This window comes from Tamandua tetradactyla, chromosome 18 (assembly GCF_023851605.1).
Source record: "Tamandua tetradactyla isolate mTamTet1 chromosome 18, mTamTet1.pri, whole genome shotgun sequence".
NCBI lineage: Eukaryota > Metazoa > Chordata > Mammalia > Pilosa > Myrmecophagidae > Tamandua > Tamandua tetradactyla.
Window position 1 is genome coordinate 51,857,512 of NC_135344.1, and position 24,170 is coordinate 51,881,681.

At 36.2% G+C, this 24,170-nt stretch overlaps 1 protein-coding gene across 1 annotated transcript in view; it reads right to left on the reverse strand.

The window, feature by feature from the left end:
* Positions 1–24,170, reverse strand: part of DSG4 (desmoglein 4) — a 50,256-nt gene that overhangs the window by 1,047 nt on the left and 25,039 nt on the right. The window contains exons 6-16 of the mRNA XM_077136096.1: positions 23,691–23,835; positions 22,813–22,979; positions 21,397–21,531; positions 20,302–20,487; positions 14,376–14,647; positions 12,859–12,998; positions 9,343–9,570; positions 7,949–8,254; positions 4,656–4,795; positions 4,435–4,498; positions 2,925–3,130 (exon numbers count right to left, since the gene is read on the reverse strand). Coding sequence (XP_076992211.1) covers positions 2,925–3,130; positions 4,435–4,498; positions 4,656–4,795; positions 7,949–8,254; positions 9,343–9,570; positions 12,859–12,998; positions 14,376–14,647; positions 20,302–20,487; positions 21,397–21,531; positions 22,813–22,979; positions 23,691–23,835 — 1,989 coding nt within the window. The remainder of the gene's footprint in view (positions 1–2,924; positions 3,131–4,434; positions 4,499–4,655; positions 4,796–7,948; positions 8,255–9,342; positions 9,571–12,858; positions 12,999–14,375; positions 14,648–20,301; positions 20,488–21,396; positions 21,532–22,812; positions 22,980–23,690; positions 23,836–24,170) is intronic.

Below are 24,170 nucleotides of genomic sequence, written 5' to 3' on the forward strand. Positions count from 1 at the left end.
AAACAATAAAATTTAGTCAGACACATTCAAAATATTAGTACTTTCCTTAAGGGGACATATTTGATCAATTTGGAATAAAAGCATGTATAAAAATGTAAATATCTCTAAGCCTCAGAAACTTATGTCAATGTGTTCAGGGAAATTTTATGTGGCCTAGGAGATGATCTACCATAGTATTTTGAATTATTTTAAATGGCAGAGCCCTTTGAATAAAATTTGAGGTAAGGACCCAAGATGTAGACCCAACAAAAGAGGAACTTCCCTGGTTGAAGGTTGTTGGGGTACCAGAGACCTGCCATTTCTTCCCCCTTCCCCTCACCTGCTATGGCCCTTGAAGGGTTCCATGGAATCCTTTAGCACCTGCACAGCAGCATTTGGAATTGCCTCATATAGTCTGACTCCATGTTTATTTTATAAATAAGGTAACCAAAGACACAGAGAGGGCAAATGGCATACCTGAGACCCTTAGAGTTCAGCCTTGAATCAAATTATCCTTGCTGCTTTCCCTCTGATCCTGGGTCTAAATTCTACCATTAGAAACAAATTATTTTAGGTCTTGAAACCAACTATTCATGAGTTTGGTATTATCTTAAACCTTTGTGATTTAATATTTTAAATATCACCTAGGTAATGGGATAATTCCCTTTTGTATGGGACACAAGTTAGTTGCTGGGGTAGTGCTGGTTTTAAAAGAGACAGGACAGAAGCCCTGTTAAGATTTTGCAGACTTAACCTGGGATTGGGAGAGGCTGGGTCTCACCACCTTTGAAATCTAGCATCATTTTAAAAGTGTATAGCTAAAAGGTTTTGGGAAGAATGACCTTAATGCCTGTAGACAAAGGGGAACACATGTTGATTTTATTTTTCCCATGAAGCACTGATTGTAATAATAATGCCAAGTGCAATTTTACATTAATGATGAACCTCCTTTGAATATTAGTGTGATTTTTATGAATGATTCCTTAAATATAATTTCTAGGGGTATATAATTTGTGGCCTTTTGTTGAATGAACTTAACATTCATTTAAATAATATATACTATTCTTGCACAATCTGTGGTAGTACCTGTAACTAGCAAATTCAGAATACAGTTTAGAACTGCAGCAGCAACCTCAGCATTTTTTTAAAGAGCAGTGGTGAAATTAATGTGTTACCATATGGGGAATAAAATAGGCTAATTGGAGAAAGAGATTAAGTGGACTGATAATTAAAGTAAACAAATTTACTAAATAAGAATTTGCAAGAGGAATTATTTACTCTCTCTGTTCCTCTATAAGGCCAACCCAATGCCTGTGGGACCTTTTCTTTCTTGGTATGATTATATATACATAGTCCTTTTCCTTGGTGAGGTACACTTAATGGACAGGACACTGGACTGAGTATAGGAGATCTGGGTTAAGGATCAATCAACTACAGATTTGCTGTGTGATTGTAAACTAGCCACTCAGTCCCTCTGGTTTTCTATTTTCCCACACTGATAATGAATGACTTGAGCAGATGATTGCTAAGATCTCTTTTAGATCAAAGATTCCAAGTCATTTCTGAGTTCTCTCAAGCCATAAATCTTTTGGACTTGACTCTTTCTATCCCACTCTGTCAGGGTAAACTGATTAGAGATACTACAAAGCAATGTGAGGACAGGTCTTGCATTTTGTTCAACTGGTGACACAATGCCTTGAAGGCAGTGGGTACTTCAAATTATTTTTAGCTCCAGGAGGAGATATAAATAAAGATATAAGTAATAAGGTACTCAATAAATGGTTTTGAATGAAATAATAAACTTTGTAAACTACATTAGTCATTAGTATCAGCTAATATGTTATGTTCTGTGATTGTATGGAAATTACAAAGAGCTGAATTAAAATATACACAACAATGGCCAGTGAAGGGAAATTCCTGCTTAGCGGATATTTTTTAGAGGCAGAGCTGTCAGGCTGCATAACTCTGGGACTGCTACTATTTATATCACCTTCACTATGAATGCTGCCTCTGGCATAGTGCACAGCCCTCACCGCTATTTGTGGCAGCCCTGTTTAAAGGTTCCATCCAGGTACAAAGAGCTGGCTGCAGGAATTTATGGCTGATCGCTATTTCTAGGAAAACAGTGATGACACTAATAACACCAAAATAAAATTTCTTAAAAAGAACTCAGAATACTGAACCCATGTTAAAAAAGAAATGAATGTTTTAGTGTGGATTGGGGGCTGAGGTTAAATTATACTAGACCAAACTCATGACTTGTGGAAACTGAGTCAGTAATTCTGTCTTGTCTCTTTATCACAATACAATCTCTTCTTAACTTTCCTTCCTTTTTCTTATTTCTCTCTGTACTTGCCTGTCAATCTCTATATTTATCGGTCTGTGATGATTGATGGGGAGAATATGACAATTTCTGCGAGGCATTAAAAATTCTGTATAGTGAGGCTGCATTCCTGAGTTTTAACTTCCTTTCTTCCACAATCCTGTTGCTTTATTTTTCCCCACCTTTCTCTCGGAGGCATATGAATAGCAGGAAGGACATAATAAAGAGAGGACGAGAATGCACACTTTTCCCTTGTTCAGGATTTTCCAGGCTTCATTGTTGTTATAGAAAACAAAGTGGGACGATCAGAAGGAAAACAGCAGACAGAAGAATGGGAAAAAAGAGATGTGCAGAGCAACGAGAGATTCTAGTATTTTCCACAGAATTAAAATGTATTGTGTCATTTGAATAGAAGTGGTCATAATATGGGGGTCTGAAAGAGGAGGCTGCTGCAAATTAGCTCCAAGTTTTTTTAAGGGAAGCGAAACACTTTATTCAGGGTTGGGATAAGATTAAGAATAACTGAGTATATACTGCCATTATTATGATGATGATGACTATTTTTGCTGTTGTGTTGCAATCTCAAGACGATTTCAGGTGCAATTCAGCGTAAGGGGATTACCTCAGAGAAATAGCTGTCCAAGAAGGCCATATTCATGCCTGACTCCGCGTATTCCCTCAGGGTCCCTATGGTTGAACTTCTCCTCGTGGCTCCAGCCCCTCCTATTGCCACGAGGCCATAGGCTGCTCCCAGACCGGTATTGAGCTCCACTCCCGATGCGCCCCCTTCAACTGTCCCTCCGCCCGCGTAGGTGTTAGTGTAGATTTCTGAAAAGAGAAGCCTTCCATATGAAAGTGCTCGAGCTGCCTTCATTGTTTATCTGTTCCACCACTGCCAGATGCTCTCTGCAGCGTCCCACACCAGAGTCTAGCACACCACAACACAACACAGGGTAGCAGCAGGAAACCAGGAAAAGATCAGTAAAAATTATACGTATAATCTCAAGGCTTGGAGAGTAGATAGAAATCATAGGTAAATGATACAGAGGGAGCCAACTTTTAGGCTTCTCCTCACATTTGTGCAAACTTTGCACCTAGACTTAATGGTGTAGAAGGAGCAGAGGCGCTAAGCTCTCTCTCCCTGAACCAGCGTGCTCCTTCCATTGCTACGTGGAGGTCCATTTGAAAAGGCTTGTGCCCACTCTGGTACCTTCCAAACCAAGGCCAGATTTTTTTTTACAGGATCTGAAACTCGTAGTCCTGCCTTCACCCTGCCACTGGATGGGAGCTGGCCTTTCATAGGGATGTGCAGTTACCTTGTGTTCTTTGCGTGGGAAGTGTCAGGTTTGGGAGAATAAAGAATCATCATAAAGAAATCTCATTTCTGCCCTAGAATTGGGCAACCTCTCCATTTTGTTCAATTACTACAGTGTGATTTTTCCGTGTTTGTAGAAGTGTGTGGGTAAATTAGGAGAGTATAGGGCTGGTGAGACAAATGCATGGGTGAATTTAAGAAATGCATCTCAATGTATTATTAAAAGAAAACATTTGCTTCTTTTTATCTTTTCTCCCCTCCTTTTCCTTCTCTTACTTAATACCTTGTTTTAATAATAATGACAGCAGCACTTACTCTGTGCCAGGCAATATTCTAATGTGTATTTTGTGCAATGTATTATATATAATGATATTATATATTTTATGTATTATATGTACATACACATATGTATTATATACTATATATAAACGAGTGTGCATTTCGCCCTCATGACTACGTTTTAAAGTAGATTCTATAATTAGCTCAATTTTGAAGAGTAGGGAATTGAGGTCCAGAGACGTTAAGTATCTTCTTTTCTTCAAGGACCTATTGCTAGTAAGTGACAGAGCTGGGACTCAAACCCAAGCATTCTGGTTCCAGAGTTTGCTCTCTTAATTACCATACTTCTATGTCTGGAGTTTAAGGTAGAAAAACCAGGTAGCCCTTCAAATATGCTATGCTTCCTCTGATTAGACTCTCATCCCAGGGGATCAATAGATTCTGTTTTTCTAAGTGTTTTTTTTTTTTCTCACTAGGCTGGTCTGGTTGAATAATTTGGCAAGTTTACAAAGAAAAAGAGGTTTTGGTGTCCACTGACCAGAGGCATCTATATGATCCTGGGTGTTAGAGTCTGTCATTGGTACACGTACATTTAGGACATCCTGAAATGGAAAAAAAAAAAAAGATTTAAAAAATAAATGCTTTAGGTTAAACATTTAAAAACTGGTATCTGTATATTTTGATGCAATGTATATTTTTCAAGGCATGTCAGTTTCCAGTGAAACCCTGTGCTTCTCTGGGAGGCAGCAGTCTACTCACCCTGTCCTCGGGGTGTCCCCCTTCTATTCCCCAAGACTGGATCACTCCTTCTCCCCCCTCTGGCACAGGAGCAAACCGGGTTCCCAGGCCTTCTGACTGTCTTCCTTTGCAGCAACACATGAGCAGCAGGAGTGGTGACACTGCCCGAGGAAGTAGCAAAGAGTTCACACATGTTGATCAGTTTATAAAGGTATCTTTTATTTTATTTTCCTTTTTTTTGTAGCATTATCTTTAGAACCAGAGGGAAAACCTCAAATGGAAGAAAATGCCAATTGTTCTCCTAAGGGACTGAGCATCTATACATATCTCTATATTTATAAACACAAAACTACCGAAACACATAGAACTTTAGAGCTGGAATGAGGGAGTTCCAAATCACATAATCCAGGCCCTCGACTGACAGATTAGGAAAGGAAGGTCCATTCACCCCTCCAGTCCAGACTCCTGAGTGAGGGGTGGCAGATTCAGGGTTTAAATCCTAAATAGGATTTAAAACTAGGACCAGTTTTCTGATTCCTAATCCCGCAGGTACATGTATTTGCATTTATATGTATGTATGCAAACATAAGTGCTTGGGTATGTGTATATGTATTTGTAAATCTATGCATATGTATATCTACACATGAGTAAATATGTATTTTATCTTCGTAGGCATGTTTACATGCGTATGTTCATGGAAATGTATATATGTGTATGAAGACCATTTCTTTGTATGCGTTGATGTATTTCCATACCTATATAGAAACCCATTTATATGAACCCATGTAATAAACAGCATATTCACATGTGTAAGTTAAGCACATAATCAATATATGTTAGCAAGAGGATTGGATACAGGATTAAGTTACAGGACCTAGAGATATGATTCTCCTTCAACTCTTATTAGATTTATATGTAAAATAAAACAATCAACTATCACCTACTAAAATTTAATTGGGATATGTATGTTTATTGCTTTAAGACATTTGTCTACAAAATATAATGGCAAGTTAAAGCTAGCACAAAATTTTAACTAAATATTCCTGGTAACAGAAACTTTTTTCCATTTGTTATCCTGATAATCACCTCAATTCTACACTTCATTCCATATATATAGACATATCTTAAATTTTCTAAGATTCTGAAATATATTCAGGTTAGTTATTTGTGTCCACTCTGGTAGTGTTTTTTTTTTTTTTTTTTTTTTGTATGCTGTATGGCAGGGTCACATTTCATTGTTTTTCCATGTGAGTATCCCATTATTCCGGCACCATTTGTTGAATATTTTGTTTGTTTGTTTGGTTTTTGTTTGTTTGTTTGTTTTTGGGGAAATACATGGACTGGGAATCGAACCTGGGTCTCCCTCATGGCAGATGAGAATTCTACCACTGAATTACCCTGGATCCCTCTGGTTGCATTTTATACTTTTTTAATTTAGCACAACATGCCTTATATTAAATGAGCCAATAAAAATTACAGAAAGAATATTAACATGTCTAGGTCAGGCCTTTTATTGATTTCATTAAAACAGATAATTTGGCAATTTTACTCTGCATGACAAATGGTGGAAGGTCAAATTAACCATTTCCAGTCTGCTGAAAAAGGACTGAAACTAGAATTTGTATACTCTGGGAGGCTGCTCTACCTACACGATGTGAAATTTGGATGTGTGCGAGGTTATGCCCCATCATGGGCAGGAGCTATGTCTAACAACAGAAGCTATCTAATAAATGAAAAGAATGCCTTCAGCGTGTACAAAATACAATGACTGCATGCATTATGCATAATCTCATTTGGAGATGACATCAAAGGTATTACGTTGAGGCCTTTTGGGAATGTAAGGTTAGGGCTAAGATCCTTCCCTCTACCATCATCCTGTTTCTCTCACCCCCACCTCCAAAAACTGACCCTGGGCTTCTCCATAAAGACAAGTGACTTTGTCCAAGAGGCTATTTCCCTCCTATTTCACAATCAGTTTGACAACACTTAGGCTTTATTTGCCTGAGTCAGGAAGAGTCATGAAATTTTGAGTTCTAGCCTGTTTGAAATGCAGCTGACACTGAATTTTTAACCTGAACTGCACATTAGTCTCACTAAAGGGCTTAAATGTGCTGATGCTTGGGTTCCACCTTGAGTAGGGGCCAGGGATGAATAGTTTTCAAAAGACCTCCAAGTGATTCTAATGGGTAGTCAAGGTTGAAACCCACAGATTTGAAGATAAGCTGACTTGTCCACTCAGTTGCTATAGAGTCACGTTTTGGGAAAATATCTTTAATATTATTTTGAAAACCATTCATGGTCTTCCCATAGCCTTGAAAACACACAGATTATTTTTAAAAAGAAGGCCCACCAGAAAGTCAGCTATTGTTGGGTTTTTTTTTCTTTTATCTCAAAATGAAGATTTTTAGTTTGCTCTCATCCATTAAAATATAATCATACAATTTGAAGCATCTAATTGTCATTAGTTTTAGAATCCAGCTTTTGATCCCCATGAAAGGATTGCAGGGACAACCTCAATGCATGAAGTATTGCTCCTCTGAGGATCAACCTGTCTTAAAAACTGCTACATGGAGAGGACCAGCTTTTGAAATCTTTGTTTAGGGACTTTTCCATTCCTATGGCTCAGAAGCTCATCAAGAACCCAGAGGCTAATTCCATCCTCTAAGTGCTTCTCTCTGGTCCTGCTCCAGCAGAGTGACCAGGCTACCTGGGCAAGTCCCCACTGACTCCTGGTTGGCTGCAGACTGAAGACCACACTGTTAGGCATATCAAGAATCTTTCCCCAGGCTGGGTCCAGCCTCACTTTCCAGCTTTACCTCTTACCCTACACTTCCTGAGTGTGCTATGCCTTTCCATACCTCTCCCCCTGCCTATGCCGTTCCTTTGTCCTAGATTGCCTTTCACACCCGTCCTCTTTCTAAGAATATCCTCATCTGTCAGGGCCCAGCTCAAAAGCTCCTTCCTCCACGAGGACTTTCCCAGCCTTTCCTGCTTGAGTTGGTTGCTTCTGCCTCTCTACTCTCCTAACATTTTGCTGAAAGTTTCATTAGAGGATTTATAATATGCTTTACTATATTACACTTAGTGATTTGCCTGTATTTCCCATCTTTATGACCCTCACAAACATCCAGACCTTCTTAATTATCATTATTGAATAAGCACATACCTTTATCAGCCCCAGTATTTATTTTAAGAGTGCACAGAAATTGCTTTAGATATCAAAAAAAGGAATGGCCAGCTAAACCCAGCCATCGCTATGAGTCTTGCATTCTTATTTTGAAGAATTGCTGAGCAAGATTTAATCAAGTACTTACGGAGCAGTAGTAAGAGGCCCAGAACCATCATGCCAATTCCTGCAGGTCCCAGACCAACATTTGAGTCTCCAGTTCGGACATCAGTGACAGACACATAAATGTCACTGGTAGCCACGCTAACCATCCCAGTATATATGGTGGTGGTACTAGCATACAAGCACATGTGGTTGATGTCACAATCACAGGCATCTAACTGCACGATCTGTGGCATTTCACATGTTCTGCCATAGCTGTCCGTTACCAAGATTGGGATTTGGTAAAGTCCAGGAAATATAGGCTGCACAGCTGTAAGGACTGCAGAGGTAGCTGAAAAGGAAGACAAGAAACAGAAAATAAATTAAAATTTCTTGTGGGTAACCCTCCCTTATACCCTAGGCTAGCTTAGGGCCTGATTTTGAATGCTTCCTTAGTCACAGAGCATTTGTGTACCTTTGTTTTCACTTATAATTAATTGTTCAATGCTACTTCTGCTAGACTGATATTTCTATGAAGCAGGCAGGGACTCTCTTGTTTATATCCAGGGCATCAGTGCTTTGAATAGAATATGTACTCAATAAATATTTGTCCAATGAATAACAAATATTGAGCTGAAAGGGAATGTTGGAAGTCTTCTACTTAGCATTATAGTTTACAAACACCCTTCTGAAGATTAAGTTATTTATCTCATTCAAAATTTGTCCCTAGGGTGGTGTGACGGTGGCTCAGTGGCAGAATTCTCGCCTGCCATGCTGGAGATCCGGGTTTGATTACCGGTACCTGCCCATGCAAAAAAAAAAAAAGAAAAGAGAAAGAAAAAAAGAAAAAAATTGCTGCCTTTCAATCTAAAAGTATTCCAATAACTATTATTTTCCTAATTCTTTGTGTTACCATTTCCTATTGATGTTTGTGAAAATATTGCTTAAAATATTGATTCACATTTATTTATCAGACCAAGGAGAGTTTGGAGATTATTACATTTACATCTAAATCATGAACAGTAATTGATTAATCCATAACACCCATCCTCTTTATTATTATGTTTAGTACTTTCATTTAGCTATGTGACAAGTCAGCTATGTCTATCAAAACATAATCTGTGTGCATGGTAAGAACTGGATAAGTCAGTGTTTTAGAGAGTTATTCACTGGTCCTGTTTATTTCAAACTGATCAAAGGTTGGTTTAGCACTCCACCTGTATAAAGTGATGGATAAACTGATATTTACATACTTCTATTTGTAAGTGAAGTATCAATGAACCATTTGGATTTGTTCAATATATATAAAATATTTTTTCATTTAATATGAATAAGGGAAAAATAATGGAAACAGATGGAAAGTATTAATAAATGACTATTTTGGTAATATTTTGCTTTTTGGACCTTTTGAAGTTATGAGTAAGTTTAAATTCCACTTACCGTTTATGGATCTGATATTCCATAAGTCAGCTGTCCCTGGTTCCTGGTCAACAGCACAGAAAGTAAAAGGAGACCCATGAGAATGGCCACTAACATCTCTTGCAGAGATAAGGACTGATGGAGAGTCAAGGCAGATGGTTTTACTTTCAGCAGAAATGACTGGACAGTAGTCGTTGACATCAGGAACCTCGATACAGATGGTCCCTGTGGCTGTTTTCCCAGAACCATCTGAAACAGCAAAGGATCACAGGTGTGGGGGTAAATGGTGTAGGAAGGATCACAGGTGTGGGGGTAAATGGTGTAGGAAAAAAATTCTTTCTCATATCCCATGATGGCTTCTGAGCATATAGGAAGAGTATGGATGATTTCTGAAATGATGCATGATTGGGTCCAGCCTGCTTCTTAACGCCCCACAAGCTTCTCTTACCTTTGCTCACTAGCTCCAGCCACACTGGCTTCTCTTTCACTCTCAGACGAGTTTCTTCTGAACTCAGGGCCTTGCTCATTCTCTTCACTCTTCCCAAAGTGCTTTCATCCCCATTTCACACTGCTAACTCTTACGCATGCTAAGATGCAAAATTAAATGCCCTTCCTCAGGAAAGCTTGTCTGCTCTCTATTTCTACTCCCATACTCGTTTAGAGCCTTCCACTCATTTAGAGCTTATTGAACCCTGTGTTTATAGAAATGATCATGATTGAAATAGAATAATTGTGTAGCTTTTCACTGTATATATTTTTTGTTTTTTTTATTTTTATTTTTATTTTGCCATTTCACTCTGAAATGGTATATATGAAAACAAATACAGAGCTATTAGATTTTTTTCCTAATTTATTTGAAACAAATTTTGGGTTAGTAGAGTTTATTAGAAGGGACATAGAACCATTATTAGGAGTGCTGCCTTTTAGTCCACTTTTCTGCTCTATGTTTTGTTACCTTGAATAAAGAGTTGGCTTTTTTTTAATTTACCTTTTTTTTTTGTCTTGCTGGTTTTAACTTGCAAGTGATATTAATTTTTTTTACTTTTTATTTTTTTTAAACATACAACATACAGACACAAACATTCTTAGCATTTATCATTCCATTCTTGGCATATAATCAATAACTCACAATATCATTACATACTTCTATATTCATCACCATGATCACTTCTTAAAACATTTGCATCAATTCGGAAAAAGAAATAAAATGAAAAAAGAAAAAAAACTCATATATACCATACCCCTTACTCTCCCCTCTCATTGATTGCTCGTATTTCCATCTACCCAATATATTTTAGCCTTTGTTTCCCCTAAGTTTTCTATACCCCTTATCATTCCCTTTCATTGATCACTAACATTTCAATCTACTAAATTTAACATTTGTTCCCCCTATTATTTATTTATTTTTAATCCATATTTTTTACTCATCTGTTCATACCATAGATAAAAGGAGCATCAGACACAAGGTTTTCACAATCACACAGTCACATTGCAAAAGCTATATCATTATATAATCACTTCTAGAAACATGGCTACTGGAATACAGCTCTACATTTTCAGGCTCTTCCCTCCAGCCTCTCCAATACACCTGTGATATCTATATAATGCATAAGAATAACCTCCAGGATAACTTCTAGACTCTGTTTGAAATCTCTCAGCCATTGACCCTTTATTTTGTCTCATTTCTCTCTTTCCCCTTTTGGTCGAGAAGGTTTTCTCAATCCGCAATTGATGTAAGCTAGAACATTATCATCTCTAGAGTGCTTTACCTGCTTTTTTTTTTTTTTTGAGAGGTTGATACTTTATTACTTTAAAAGATTTCTTTCCATGCCTGATTGGTAGAATCATTTACTTAATCAAATAATATAAACTGAGAGCCTACACATATCCTATATGATTTTGTACAGTTTGTTTTTGTGCCTTATTTGATGTTCGACTTTCTAATGTCTATTTCATTTAGTCTTTCATTACTCAGATTTTCTCATAAATCATTTTATTTGACATTTTCTGATCCTCTGCAGCTTTCTATGGCCTTGTGATGTGGCAACCAGAGACCGGTTGTTGTGACAGCATGTGCTCCCAAGGCATATGCGTAGAGGCTGCATTTTCATCAGGTGGCCCTGCATTCTGGATGAGGTGTGTCTGACCCATTTGGATGACTCTGCACCAGTGCAGATAACATGCTCAAGTAAATACACAATGGCCCTTTTTTTGCTTTCTCTCAGTACATTTTGGTAGTGCCTTTTCTCTCTATTCACTTTACTTATTTATTTATTTTTTTTGCATGGGCAGGCACCAGGAAACGAACCCGGGTCTCCGGCATGGCAGGCGAGAACTCTGCCTGCTGAGCCACCGTGGCCCATCCTCTCTCTATTGACTTTAAATGACTAATTTTTATTCTAATTTTTGAAGATATTCTTATAGGGTCACTTTAAATGACTAATTTTTATTCTAATTTTTGAAGATATTCTTATAGGGCCAATATATAAATATAGAGTGTGGACAACATGGCTAGAATCCATTTTAGGAACAGACTTTCTAAAATACTGATAATAAATAAGCCTGTATTGTTTATATGGCTTATGCAGATATTTAAAGTGACACCCACATTATCAAGACTGGTATATCTGGACTGTACTTGCTGGGGCATTATCATGTTTTCATTTGTACCTTAAGCTGCCCATCACATCTTTCTCTGTGTTTGGTTACTGAAAAGCTCATATTCAAACTTAATGCAAATCTGCAGTATCTATCTTCTATTAGGTATGTATCTGGGACATCTATTTCTCCCCTTCCTTCCTGGTTACAGAACTTTCTCTGTTTTGTTCCAAACAGCTGTTTGCCCAGACACTGCTCTAGAGAATCATTAACTATGGATAAATATACAAATTCCGGTCCTGCTTATCAAGGTGAATGCTTAATAGATTTCCCCATATGAGAAAAGGCTCAATTACAAGTTAATTTAGTGCATCTCCACTTAACGATTTTTAGTTGGGTTCTGATGTTTGGAACAACATTATCTTTTCTTGGTCCTTAGCACTTTGCCGTGTACAATGTATCTAATCAATCAACACTCACATGGGCCTCTCATTTTAGTTCAGTTTTAGTGGTTCTAAAATAACGATACTCTATACTGTTCCCTAAGAACATCCCCAAATGAGCTTTGTTCACACCTTGTAGCTGTTACTTTAAGCAAACATCCTAACATACTCTTCAAGTCGGTTCAGTCATGCTTAAGAGATGAGATTGTAAGGAGAGACTGAATTTCATTTATTTGAATTTTAACCTTTATGAATTACAGCAATTTTATTGTTAGTCACATAAAAATGCTTTTTGGAAGTAGGCCTAAGTATAAATTATGGTTATAAGTATTGGATTCAATTATTGATCTAAGGTATTTAGAATTTTCCCTAAGTCTTGCAGATGGTACTGAATGTTATATTTTATTTGGGTTAATCTAGTATCAACATTGGAATAATATTTATAATATTTATTATAATAATAACTTTATTAAAATATTGAAATACGTTTTCTTACCATCAATAGCCAGGATCTCTGCTGTGTATATCCCATTGGTGATATATTTTGATTTCTTATCAAATTCCCGAGAAAACTGTATCTCACCAGTCCTTGAATCAACTTTTAGCCAGCTGCCTGCATCATGTCCTATGATATATCTGTTTTTGAATGATAATAATAATAAAAAGTTCATTATACTTTTAAGAAAGTAATTTTAAATCACACAAGAGCTACAGTGTGTTAACTTACCTGTGCTGTTTGCATGATAGTGATAATTGTGATAATTGCCTTGTTTTATAAAATATGTCTGTGTCAATGAAAATCCAGTACTGATCATGTTAATGTTCATATGCACAAAATGTCATCATTCTTACTCTTTCAGTTTCTTAATATAATTGTTAATGAAAAAAGTGAGTTTATTTCAGGTCTGTTTCTTAAATCACAGCAATAACAAAGAATTGTTCTCCATTTCTTTTCACATAGAATGTGCTTAATTGTTTATCACAGATTAGAAGGCACCATTGGTTTCAGAGAAACTCACTGTTGCCATGTTCTCGAGCTTTGGCACCCTCTGTTCAGGTTGTCTATTTGGGTCTTATGATGTATAATGGATTTAAAGTTCTTGACCCTCTTGGAAGAAGATCTGGTTTCTATCCTGGGCACAGTTTCAAACACTCAGAGTTCTTTATATAATATATACCAACAGACTTCATAATTTTTTTGAATCTGTCAATTTGTTAACTGATTAAATAATTAAAAATCCTTATATCAAGGAATTTATAAGCCAGTTGTCTTTGCTTGCTCCAAAATATTGGGATGAAGAAAAGAAGAGAGAGAGAGAGAGAGAGAGAGAGAGAGAGAGAGAGAGAGAGAGAGAGAGAGACAGAGAGAGAGAGAAAGGGAAGAATACAGACAATATCTATATATTCATTATAGTTATTTTCTAGAATATTGTATATAGGTTAGTTCACGTATAATCTGTGTTCCTAGTGCTCCTAATACCTGCCTTTCTGTTTCTTCTGTTCTGACTGTCTTTACGCTCACTAAATTTCTGAAACACTTATGTTTTAGCTTCTTTCATTGTCCTTCCCCCCACCAACCCCTTAGATTAAGCAGAGGGTTGAAATGAACACCTCCAATGTCATAGGTGACACAAGTTTTAGGGAAACAAGTGGTGACTCATCTTTTATAATGTCTTGCTGTTTACACTGTGACTTAATTAGCTCAGGTCATGGGTGGTAGGTCACAAAAGATCAAAGAGACTCAAAGAGTAAACGTAGGTGGCTCTTTGATTTAACAATCATTCCCGGTACAAAATTCCTCTTACTCACCAGGTGGAGTCTTTACAGCCTCTAAAACACTATCCACATTTGAAGAAAATGCTATGATAGTTTTCTAAAACAGAGAAACAAACAAGAGAAACAAGCAAAACCCCCAAAATATTACAATCCACATGCCCTGGCATGTACGACACGAAGTGGCACTGGGCAGAACTGTGGTGCAACACACTAACGTGACCAAAGGATTCACAGTACCTGACATTTGTTGCAGGATTTCCTGTGTCCAAATCCGTGGCTGCATACGTGCCGAGCACATAATTCACTAAGGAATTTCCTTTTATCCCTTCTCGCACACTGAAAGTCTTAGAATTTGGGTGAAATGTGGGCCCTTCCCTTACATCAACAACTTGAATTCTCACAGGAGTTGAGTGCATTCGGAACTGAGAGGCGACTGAGTGGTGGAATTCAGCTTGGTTTTGAACCCCGATACTAAGGTGAATAGTAGGCATTTGTTCATAGTCCAGCATCTGAAATAACAGAAAGTAAAAAGCTCTGAAACGGCAAAGGGACTCTCTTTTGCTAGCTGTGGTAAGCAAGCAACACACTGGTATAAAGTCCAGGAACTGTACAGTTTCGATTATGAATTCATATAATTTCATTTATCACGAAGTATTTTGGACATGCTAGTCTCTTAATCTTGTGGTATAATCAGGTATGTAGGTCATTTGAGCCTATGACTCTAAATGCTAAAATTTTGGAGTTTTGAACTTCTTATATTTTGAACTGAATTGAAAGATTTTATGGCTTTTCAAATGAAATGTTTATGAAAACTAAAATAAAAATCAACTTAAAATGAAACAACTAGTGAATTAAAAAATAAGTAGAACCCAGATTTCCTTCATCGAATTCACAGCTGAGAATCTCTTGAAGTATGATTAGCAGAATAAAGGGGCCAATATATAGGATGTTAGTGAACATGTAATTATTTTTTAAAATGATGCAAACAACTTCTAAAGGAGAATTCATAATTATCACAGACGTCCTACACTATAATTTAATTGTGCTGGGTCTGGTGGACAAGAAGACTCCTTCACAGGGTACATAAAAATAAGTAAATATCACTCCTAGGGAAAAGTCATCTTTGAAATGGGTTCTCTGGGTAAAAGATGAATAGAATCTTTTGATTCAGAGTGAGTGATGTGGTGACATGAAAAGCAACAAGTAAAAAACCAGTTGTAAAAACCAAGTATTGGGCAATATTTTCTTAGAAGTGCTCTGGAAGCTGACATAAGCATCACTTGCAACACACTGGCCAATAACAGAGGTTAACATATTATAGCCATCAGCAAGTCTCTAAGATCAGCAAGTGTCCTTCCTTCTGTTTCCCCAGGAAATTCCATGATATTATGAATATTTTCTTAGGTACGAGAGAGGTAAATTCTTCAGAAAACAAATGTATTTGCAGTAATTTACTTGGTTAACTCCGATTTCAGTTAAAGTCCTTGGAGTTTGAGATTTCTATTTCTTTTGTTCATTTATTCCCTTTCCTGGTACACGTACTACCTAGAACAGTGCTAAATATAAATTATGTATTAAAGATGAATTTTCAATGGGAGGAGATCTTATTCTACAATTCAGTTTTTATTTTCTAGAATTCTATCTTCAAGTAAATGAGAAATCTGAGAGCCTCCATTCTTATAGTTAGAGATATCTCTTGAGATTTTTTTTGTGCATATATGCAGATGTGCTTTCGTTTGTCACACTAGCTATCTTATCAAAAAGTGTGATGAAAATATAGTAATATGAATTTAAAAATTGCATTCACAGAATCTAGGGTTAAGAAATCGGTTGGGGGCTAATCTGTAGGAATCTACCCTCCAGCTGGGAGGAAAATGAAAGGCAGAAAGTTGCTCATTCATCCTTTGCAAGTGGGCCCTTTTCTGATAGAAGAGTAATAAAAAAAAACCCTGTTTACCATGGAGTCTCAGCTTGAGATTGGAATGGAGAAGCTATAAAAACTAACTCTCTGTGGTTTAAGGCATGTTTAAAAAATAATCACTTACAAAGGCTATGCAGACACAGGTTTGGAGGGAGGGGAGGCTAGCCTGAAGGGATCTGGGGGGAGGCTTAGGAAGGGTTCTGGATGAGGGCGACCCCCTCAGGAGTGAAAGTGGCTTCTGGCTAGTTTTTTGCTTCAGCAAATTTTACTACAGAAGTTAATCTGTTAGATTCTCACATTCTGTCTTTTGCTCAATTTGACATTGTTAATTTTAGAGGAATGCAATTTCATGTTCTCGGTAAGTATGAAAGAAAGAGAAAGTTAGAAGTCTTCATCCAAGAGTTTTTCTATGGCAAGGAACCAAAGAATGGTCAAATGTCTTCCTGAGCATATATTGTTTGCCTTTCCATATTTCTTGATGATGACTGAACAATGATATAGCTTTCACAATGAGACTCTGTGAATGTGAAAACCTTATGTCTGATGCTCCTTTTAGCTACTATATCAACAGAAGAGTAGAACATATGGAATAAAAATAAATAATAGAGGGAACAAATGTTAAAATAAATTCAGTTTGAAATAGTGGTAAATGAAAGCGAGGGGTAAGGGGTATGGTATGTATAGTTTTTTTTTCTCTATTATCATTTTATTTCTTTTTCTGTTGTCTTTTTATTTCTTTTTCTAAATCGATGCAAATGTACTAAGAAATGATGAATATGCAACTATGTGATGATATAAAGAATTACTGATTATATATGTAGAATGGAATGATTTCTAAATGTTTTGTTTGTTAATTTTTTTTAATTAATAAAAAAAGTTTAAAAAAAAAAAAGAGGCATTTTCTAGTACAAATCTGTCTGGAAGAGTCCATCAGAGCACACACAGCTGGCGGGGTGTTGAAGGAGGTGAACAGAATCAGAGGGAAAACCTCAGGGTGCAAGCTCCTTCCTAAAACCTGTCCTACCAGATGGCAATGTGAGGACCTGGAATTGGCTAAATGTGGCTTTGGAATCGGAGAGCTCTGGGCTGAATCTTGTCTTTCGTTTTCCACCTGGGTGAAGTTAGACACAGTAACTTTCCTTTTTGATTTTCAGTTTCACTATCTGTAAAAAAGACATCAAGATATTTTCTTCTGAGAGTTGTGAGGATTAAATAAAATAATATGCATAAAACCCATAGCACCATCTGGTGTTTAGTGACTGCCTAATAAATGTTAGAATTATAGTAAAATGTGTGAATCAAAATTTCTTTGGTAGAATTTCAGTTGGGTAGCATTCTGTTTTTCTACTTCATATTGAAGTGAATGTGTATGTATGTGTATATATATATATAATGTTTATTAGTATTTCATACACATTTATCAATAAATACTAAAAGGAGGTTATTATAGATGGAGGTTTTTTAATTCTTTCAAAGATTCTCTCTTGTTAGACCATAAGCTCCTTTGAGAACAGGGGCCATGACTCATTCAACTTTATATCCCTAGCACATGGTTAGTCTCAGTAAATGCTCATTGAATTATTGATGATGTCCTCAAACTAAGAAAAGTGTTTTATTAAAGCTTAGTCAAAAGCCTATTACTGCCTTTCTCTGTGGCGTGACTTTGGCTTCTTTGTGGAACCTGATCTTTATTTTAACCACAGCTCCTAGATTCTTCAGGGAAGGAAGGCAAGGGAGTCATGGCCCTTGGGAGTCCCCTAATTGTAATTATTCCCCAGATGACAAGCAAATGGACTGGAAGCAGTCTTTTCCATATCCCTGACTCTTGAGATAGTCTTTTAAGCACATAAATTATTTTTAACTTTACTCTCATTTTACTACGTGTATTAAATGTTTATGTGCCCCTCCTTGAGGCTGGAGCATAGCCTGTCACAAATTTTTGGAAAAATGCATCCATAAAGTACAGGCAGTTAAAGCAAAATTAGGATTTGGATTGATGGAAAAGTTTTGGTAGCGGATGGTGGTGAGGGTAGCACAACATTGTGAACATAATTAATAGCATGGGATTGCATATTTGTATCTTTTAGGTTGTATATTACTAGAATACAAATTTAAAAAAGTAAAAACACATACAACTGCACTATGAGAATAGTGAACCTTATTGTACACTACGGAGTATAGCTACTAGTATATTAGAAAAATGTTCCTTCATGAATTGTAACAAATGTTTCGCACTAATGCAAAGTGTTCATAATAGGGTGGTAAATAGGAATTCTGTATTATTTTATGCATGAATATTCTGGAAATCGTCAACTTTTCTAACAGAAAAAAATTGGGACGTTCGAGTCACCACCAAAAAAAAAAAAAAAAAAATAGAGCCTATGACTGAGTGGTCAGTTCTCATAAGGTTAAGCTTGGATGAAAATGAATTGGATGCAAGGAGACATTAATAACTCATTCTAAATCTTTGGAATGGTTGACTGGCCAACGGCTGTTGAAAATGCCAAATCCTAGAAAGAATTACACATATGGTCTCTAAAATAGTTCTTTTGGCTATGTGCTAACACATAAGTTAAGGATTTAAATTCAATTTTAATTAAGTTTCCATATCACTTTGATGTTTTTCAACCTTTTTTTTCACCTACTGTCTAACAGATTTGGAATGTTATCATCTAGAGAAAATGGATAGTTTGTCTACCCAACAACCGATACTACCTTGACCAGTTTTTCATAAAATTGATATTCCAATCGATTTTTTTGTTAAAAAAGTAAGTATACCTTAGATCACATTCTTAGCACTTCAGGACTTGATTAATACCATAATTATTTAAATAAATTAAATCTTCCCCAAGTCAAGCTCATAATGTTACTGTTATCCTTAAAATATCCCAAAGTTTTCCTAGAGGTTGGCAAACTTTTTCTGTAAAGGCTGTGAAAATAGCCATAAAAAACATGTAAACAAATGAGTATGGCTGTGCTCCATTAAAACTTTATTTACAGAACTAGCTGTCAGGCCAGGTTTGGCCTGTGGACCATAGTTTGCTGACCCGTGACCCATACAGATGTTTCTCAAACTGCAAGTCCATGGTACATTCTTGGAGTTCTCACATTTCGTTTAGAAATTTAGAAATTTTGTGTTTTCATTTGAATAACAATCTTAAAAATTATATATATATTTTTTCCGTAATTTTGATGACAACTTCATAAATTAATGTACTGATGATTTCAGTGCACATTACTGTGTTTTGGTAACAAGTAGTACTACTTTACTTACTCTAGGCAATTGAGAAAATAATGGAGGAAAAACTCAATATAAATGATGTTTACATCAAGTGAAGGCTCAATAGCTTCCTTGTATACTCTATGAAAAAAGTTTTACAATAATTTGAATAGAGAAAAGCTGTATCAGAATTGAATAATCCCAATTCATACTGTGTGTCAAACTAAAATTGTGTGTCTGTGTGTGTCTATGAGGATGTATTTTCATAGCTTTCTGTGCTGTTTATACTGAGTAGCAATATCCTTTGAGAAAAATTAATATCCCCTGTATTGAAGTTAATTTGAGTCTTATTGATTTGCAGTTTTATTTGTATCTAATTTGTAAATTTATTTAGACTTCATTGTTGCCCTTGAAACAAAAGCATAAAATAGTGTATGAAAAATTAACTTGGAGAAAATCAAAGCCTCTTAGTCCAGTGTTCAAGGTTCTCAGCAGACTGAGTCCAACTCAACATCTCCATTCTTGCATTTCATTGCTTCCCTTTATGAATATTCTGCTACAGCCCCAAAGACTTCCTCACCAAACCCTGTGCATGTTTTACATTTTCTCACCTCACATTTCATTATTCATCTTAGTGATCTAAGTTTTTAAGTTCTTGCTTAAACCTTATTTCTTGTTTAAAACCTTTTCAGAAGAAAATCTAGTCCAGAAGGACCTCACCTTCTTGTATCTCATTGATTATTTCATGTTTTTCATCTTTCAATCAATTACATTTTATGTAATTGCAGCTACATTATTGTTTATGTATAATAAATAAGATCTATGAGAACAAAATAACCTACTAAATTTTCTTGGTAAAAATATTGTGTTGCTGGACTAGAAGGCTCAGACTTATACAGTAAGCATAATTACCATTGTCGTTTGTTGATACAAACAAGATTAAAGGTTATGGAAGGCTGATTTTCTCTCTAAATATATTTAAAACTTCTTTGGAAGAAAATGTTGCTGATCTCATACTGTACCTTGACAACTTTCAAAATGCCTTCATTAGTCCGTGGGTCTGTTTGAATATCGAACCAACTTCCATCATTTCCAGAGAGAATTAAAAATTTTGCTAACCAGTTATCGGTGCCTTCTTCATCAAGATCGAGTGCTTGTAATCGCATCAGTTCTGAACTTAAACAATTTTCTTCAATACTTGCTGAGTACTGAAATGACCAGATCAATTCTATAAGCAATTCATTTTCAAAAGAGGAAAGATACTTACTCATACGTAGTTATCATTTAGAACACTAACAAACTATGCCAACTATTTTTACACCATTATTAAATACCATATGTTCAATCAGAAATGTAAGATTGAAATATTTATAAGATAATAATACTGATTTTCATGGGCTGTATGAGAAATCAAAGTCAAAACTGGTACATTATTTCATTTTGCTTACTTATTTTTAATTTTCTTTAATTTACCTCCTTCTTTTAGATAAGGGATCAGACTCTTTCTGTAAAGAGCTGGTAGCACATAGTTAAGCTTAGTGGGCCAGCGGGTCCCTGGTATAACTACTCAGCTCTGCTGCTGTAGCACAAAAGCAGCCATAGACCACATGTAAAGGAATAAGAAAGGCTGTGATTCAATTAAATTTTTCTTTTCTTTTCTTTTTTATTAAAACAGGCAGTGGGCCAGATTTGCCCTGTAGGCAGCAGTTTGCCGATCTTTATTTCTCTTTGATGCTTTGTTATCCTTAAACATGAAAATGGAAGTTGAGAATCTTTGGAACTCTGTTAGAATTAATTCAGCAAATCATCAGGCATAAAAAAGATACATTGATGTTGTTACATTATTCCCAAGAGGTATATCAATAAATTTCCACATTTCTGTGAGTAGATGGTATGGAGGAGATAGGTTGTTGCTTTCTCAGAGAAGGTTAGCATGGATCTGTGACTCAAAGACAAACACACAATATTAAGATTTGTTATTATACATAAGAAATTCCAAGCTTTGAATAGTAAAACAGTACTTCTGTACATGTAACTGAACCGGGCTCACAAATCAGTGGGAAAGCAAGTTGACTATTGCCATTTATGGAAACTGGATTATAAGAGTAAGTACTTACTGATGTTTTCTCTAAGGTGGGAAAATTATCGTTGACATCCAACACCTTGATTCTACAGTCACACTCGGAAGATAGTCCATCTGTAGCCCCGTCCCGATCGGAGCCCCTCACAAGGAGATTATACGTACTGTGTTGCTTAATTAAGATGAAAAAGAATTTTAAGACTCAGGTCTAGTCTTGACTAAAACCCAACACATTCTAATGTGGTTATTTTGCTTTTCTTTTGGGCACACATCCAATTAAATCTATACAGGTGAGCTTTTAATTTTCACTTAAAAATAATGCTTGGGCACTTCTGGAGGACCTCTTTTGTTGCTCAGATGTGGCCTCTCTCTCTCTCTCTCTAAGCCCAACTCTGCAAGTGAAATCATTGCCTTCCCCCTTCCATGGGACATGACATCCAGGCTTGGGAGATCACTCCCAGGAATGAGATTGGCCCTGGCATTGTGGGATCAATAAGGTCATCTTGACCAAAATGGGGGAAAAGAAGTATAAGAAATAAGGTATCAGTGGCTGAGAGAGTTCAAATAGAGTCAAGAGGCTACTCTGGAGGTCAGTCTTATGCAAGCTTCATTTAGACACTGCTACCTATTATAGCTTGCCACACCCTAACCAAAACCATTCCAGCCAATCCTAAAGAACACCTAGGGAATTATATAAGATTCTACAAAGGTTCCAGGCACTAAAGTAATTTTCTAGACACCTACAACCACCAGATGGGTCCTTGGACCAGATAAATCCTGAAATGCAGTGGTGCCAGCCTCTCCAGAACATCAGCTAGTTTCATCTCCCTACCCCATATTATCGACAGCTCCTTTCAAAATGAAAAAGCTAGAATGGTCATACCCCAAATACCCCCAAAGAGTGGGAGAAAGATCAAAAGTGATGATGAAGTTATACAGAGAAGGCAGGGCTTAATAAATGAGTATGACTGCTGAATCATTATATTGATATTTCTTTTAGTCTCCAGTAGCTTAGAACAACTAGAAGTGAAAACTTGAAATTGTGGAATTGTAACTCACATCAAGCTCAGAAGTCTGTTCTACAACTAATTGGTGCGATGTGCTTTGAAATTTATTGCTTTTTTGTACATATTCCATTTTTCACACAAAAAGTCAGTTGTGATGATAAATGCATAGCTATGATGATATTGTGAACCACTGATTATACACTTTGAATGATTACATAGTATGTGGATATATAATATATAGCAATAAAAGCAGGTAAAAATGTAAAAAAACAAACAAACCAAACTTGCCTCCCCCAGAAAACAAAAACAAACAAAAAACAAAAAAATACTTGGGCTATTTTTCTTTACAATCTTACAGTGGAGTAAGGACATGCAACTTTCACGTCATCTTTGTCTTTTGACATTGAAATCTTTACTTGTTACCATTCATTCCTAGAATGTCTTACCTCTCTGTCAAGAAAACTGGACATTGTGCAGAGTTCTCCGGTGTACCTGTTCAGAATGAACATGGGTGCACCTGCGGGCTCTTGAGAAATGATTTTGTAAGCAATTTTAGAATTCAGGTGATTGTCTTCATCTGCATCGGTGGCACTTAACTTTACTACCAGTGTGTCTAAAAAAGAAGGTGGAAGTGAGGTATGTTTAGGACTCTATTAGAATTAATGCAGCAAATCATCAGGTATAGGAAGGCAAAGTGGTTACCCTTCTCCTGCATTCTCTCTGTTCTAGTTTTCCATAAGAATATATTACCATGCCTTTCAGTTATACCACTGATTGCAAAAATAGTGGTGGTGTGCTTCTATAAAACGCTTAACAATTTATAAAGTGCTTGTATTCTTTAGAATCCCCAAATTGCTATGGGAGACATCATGCAGACATTATCCTCACTTCACATGGTAAATTAGTAGCAAAATATAGTTAACTTCAAGGTATGAAAAAGAAGTTCAGTGGACTCTCTTGATCAACATAAGCTAAAGAAATAAATTGTATTAGTTTAGCTTTGCCATATTCTTGTGAAAAATTTTAAATGCTTAATTAAGAAAGATTAAAGCTTAATTAAATTCAATGTTTCAATTATTCATTGAGAATCTATATCCTTTATTGTCACTCATCCAGGAAGCAGAGAATTGCTATCGGTTTGAACACTTTACTGAATACGCACAAATATATGATTTTCTTTTTCAGTTATAAGTTAGAAATTGTGACATTTATTCAAAACAGACTTTTAAAAATCTTTAAGTCACTTGTATTTCAATCTTCTAAAGTTCTTGACCAAAAGAAATAAATATGGTATAGTGCAGAGAAGGAGCATCTTCCCACTTACTTGCATCACTGTTTTCTTCAATGCTGGCTACATACACATTTTGTGTAAATACTGGAGGGTTATCATTTATGTCCATAACTTTGACTCTGAGCTCAAGAGGCATTTCTAAATCTTCACCCCGTGAATTCAGAGCCCGGCAGTAGATCTGTGGAAAGTTGGGGGAAAAAAACTGTATTTCTCTACCAGAGAAACTTAACATGTATGAAAATATATCAGGAAATGTTCAGACAAACAATTTTCCTGATGAACCCACTGAACTTAACTGAAAAAATTTAAGTATTATCTACACATTTGAGGATATTCAACACACAACCAACTAGCAAATCTAGTTTAACTATAAACCCTTATATTTTTGTGTTTTCCATCCCTTCAAACTCTTCGTTTGGTTTCAGTCCAATGTTTTATCAACAGTAAGCAATAGTCCTGAAATGATTCTTCTTAAAAAGGGGAGAAAACAAATATGAATAAATCAAAACACAC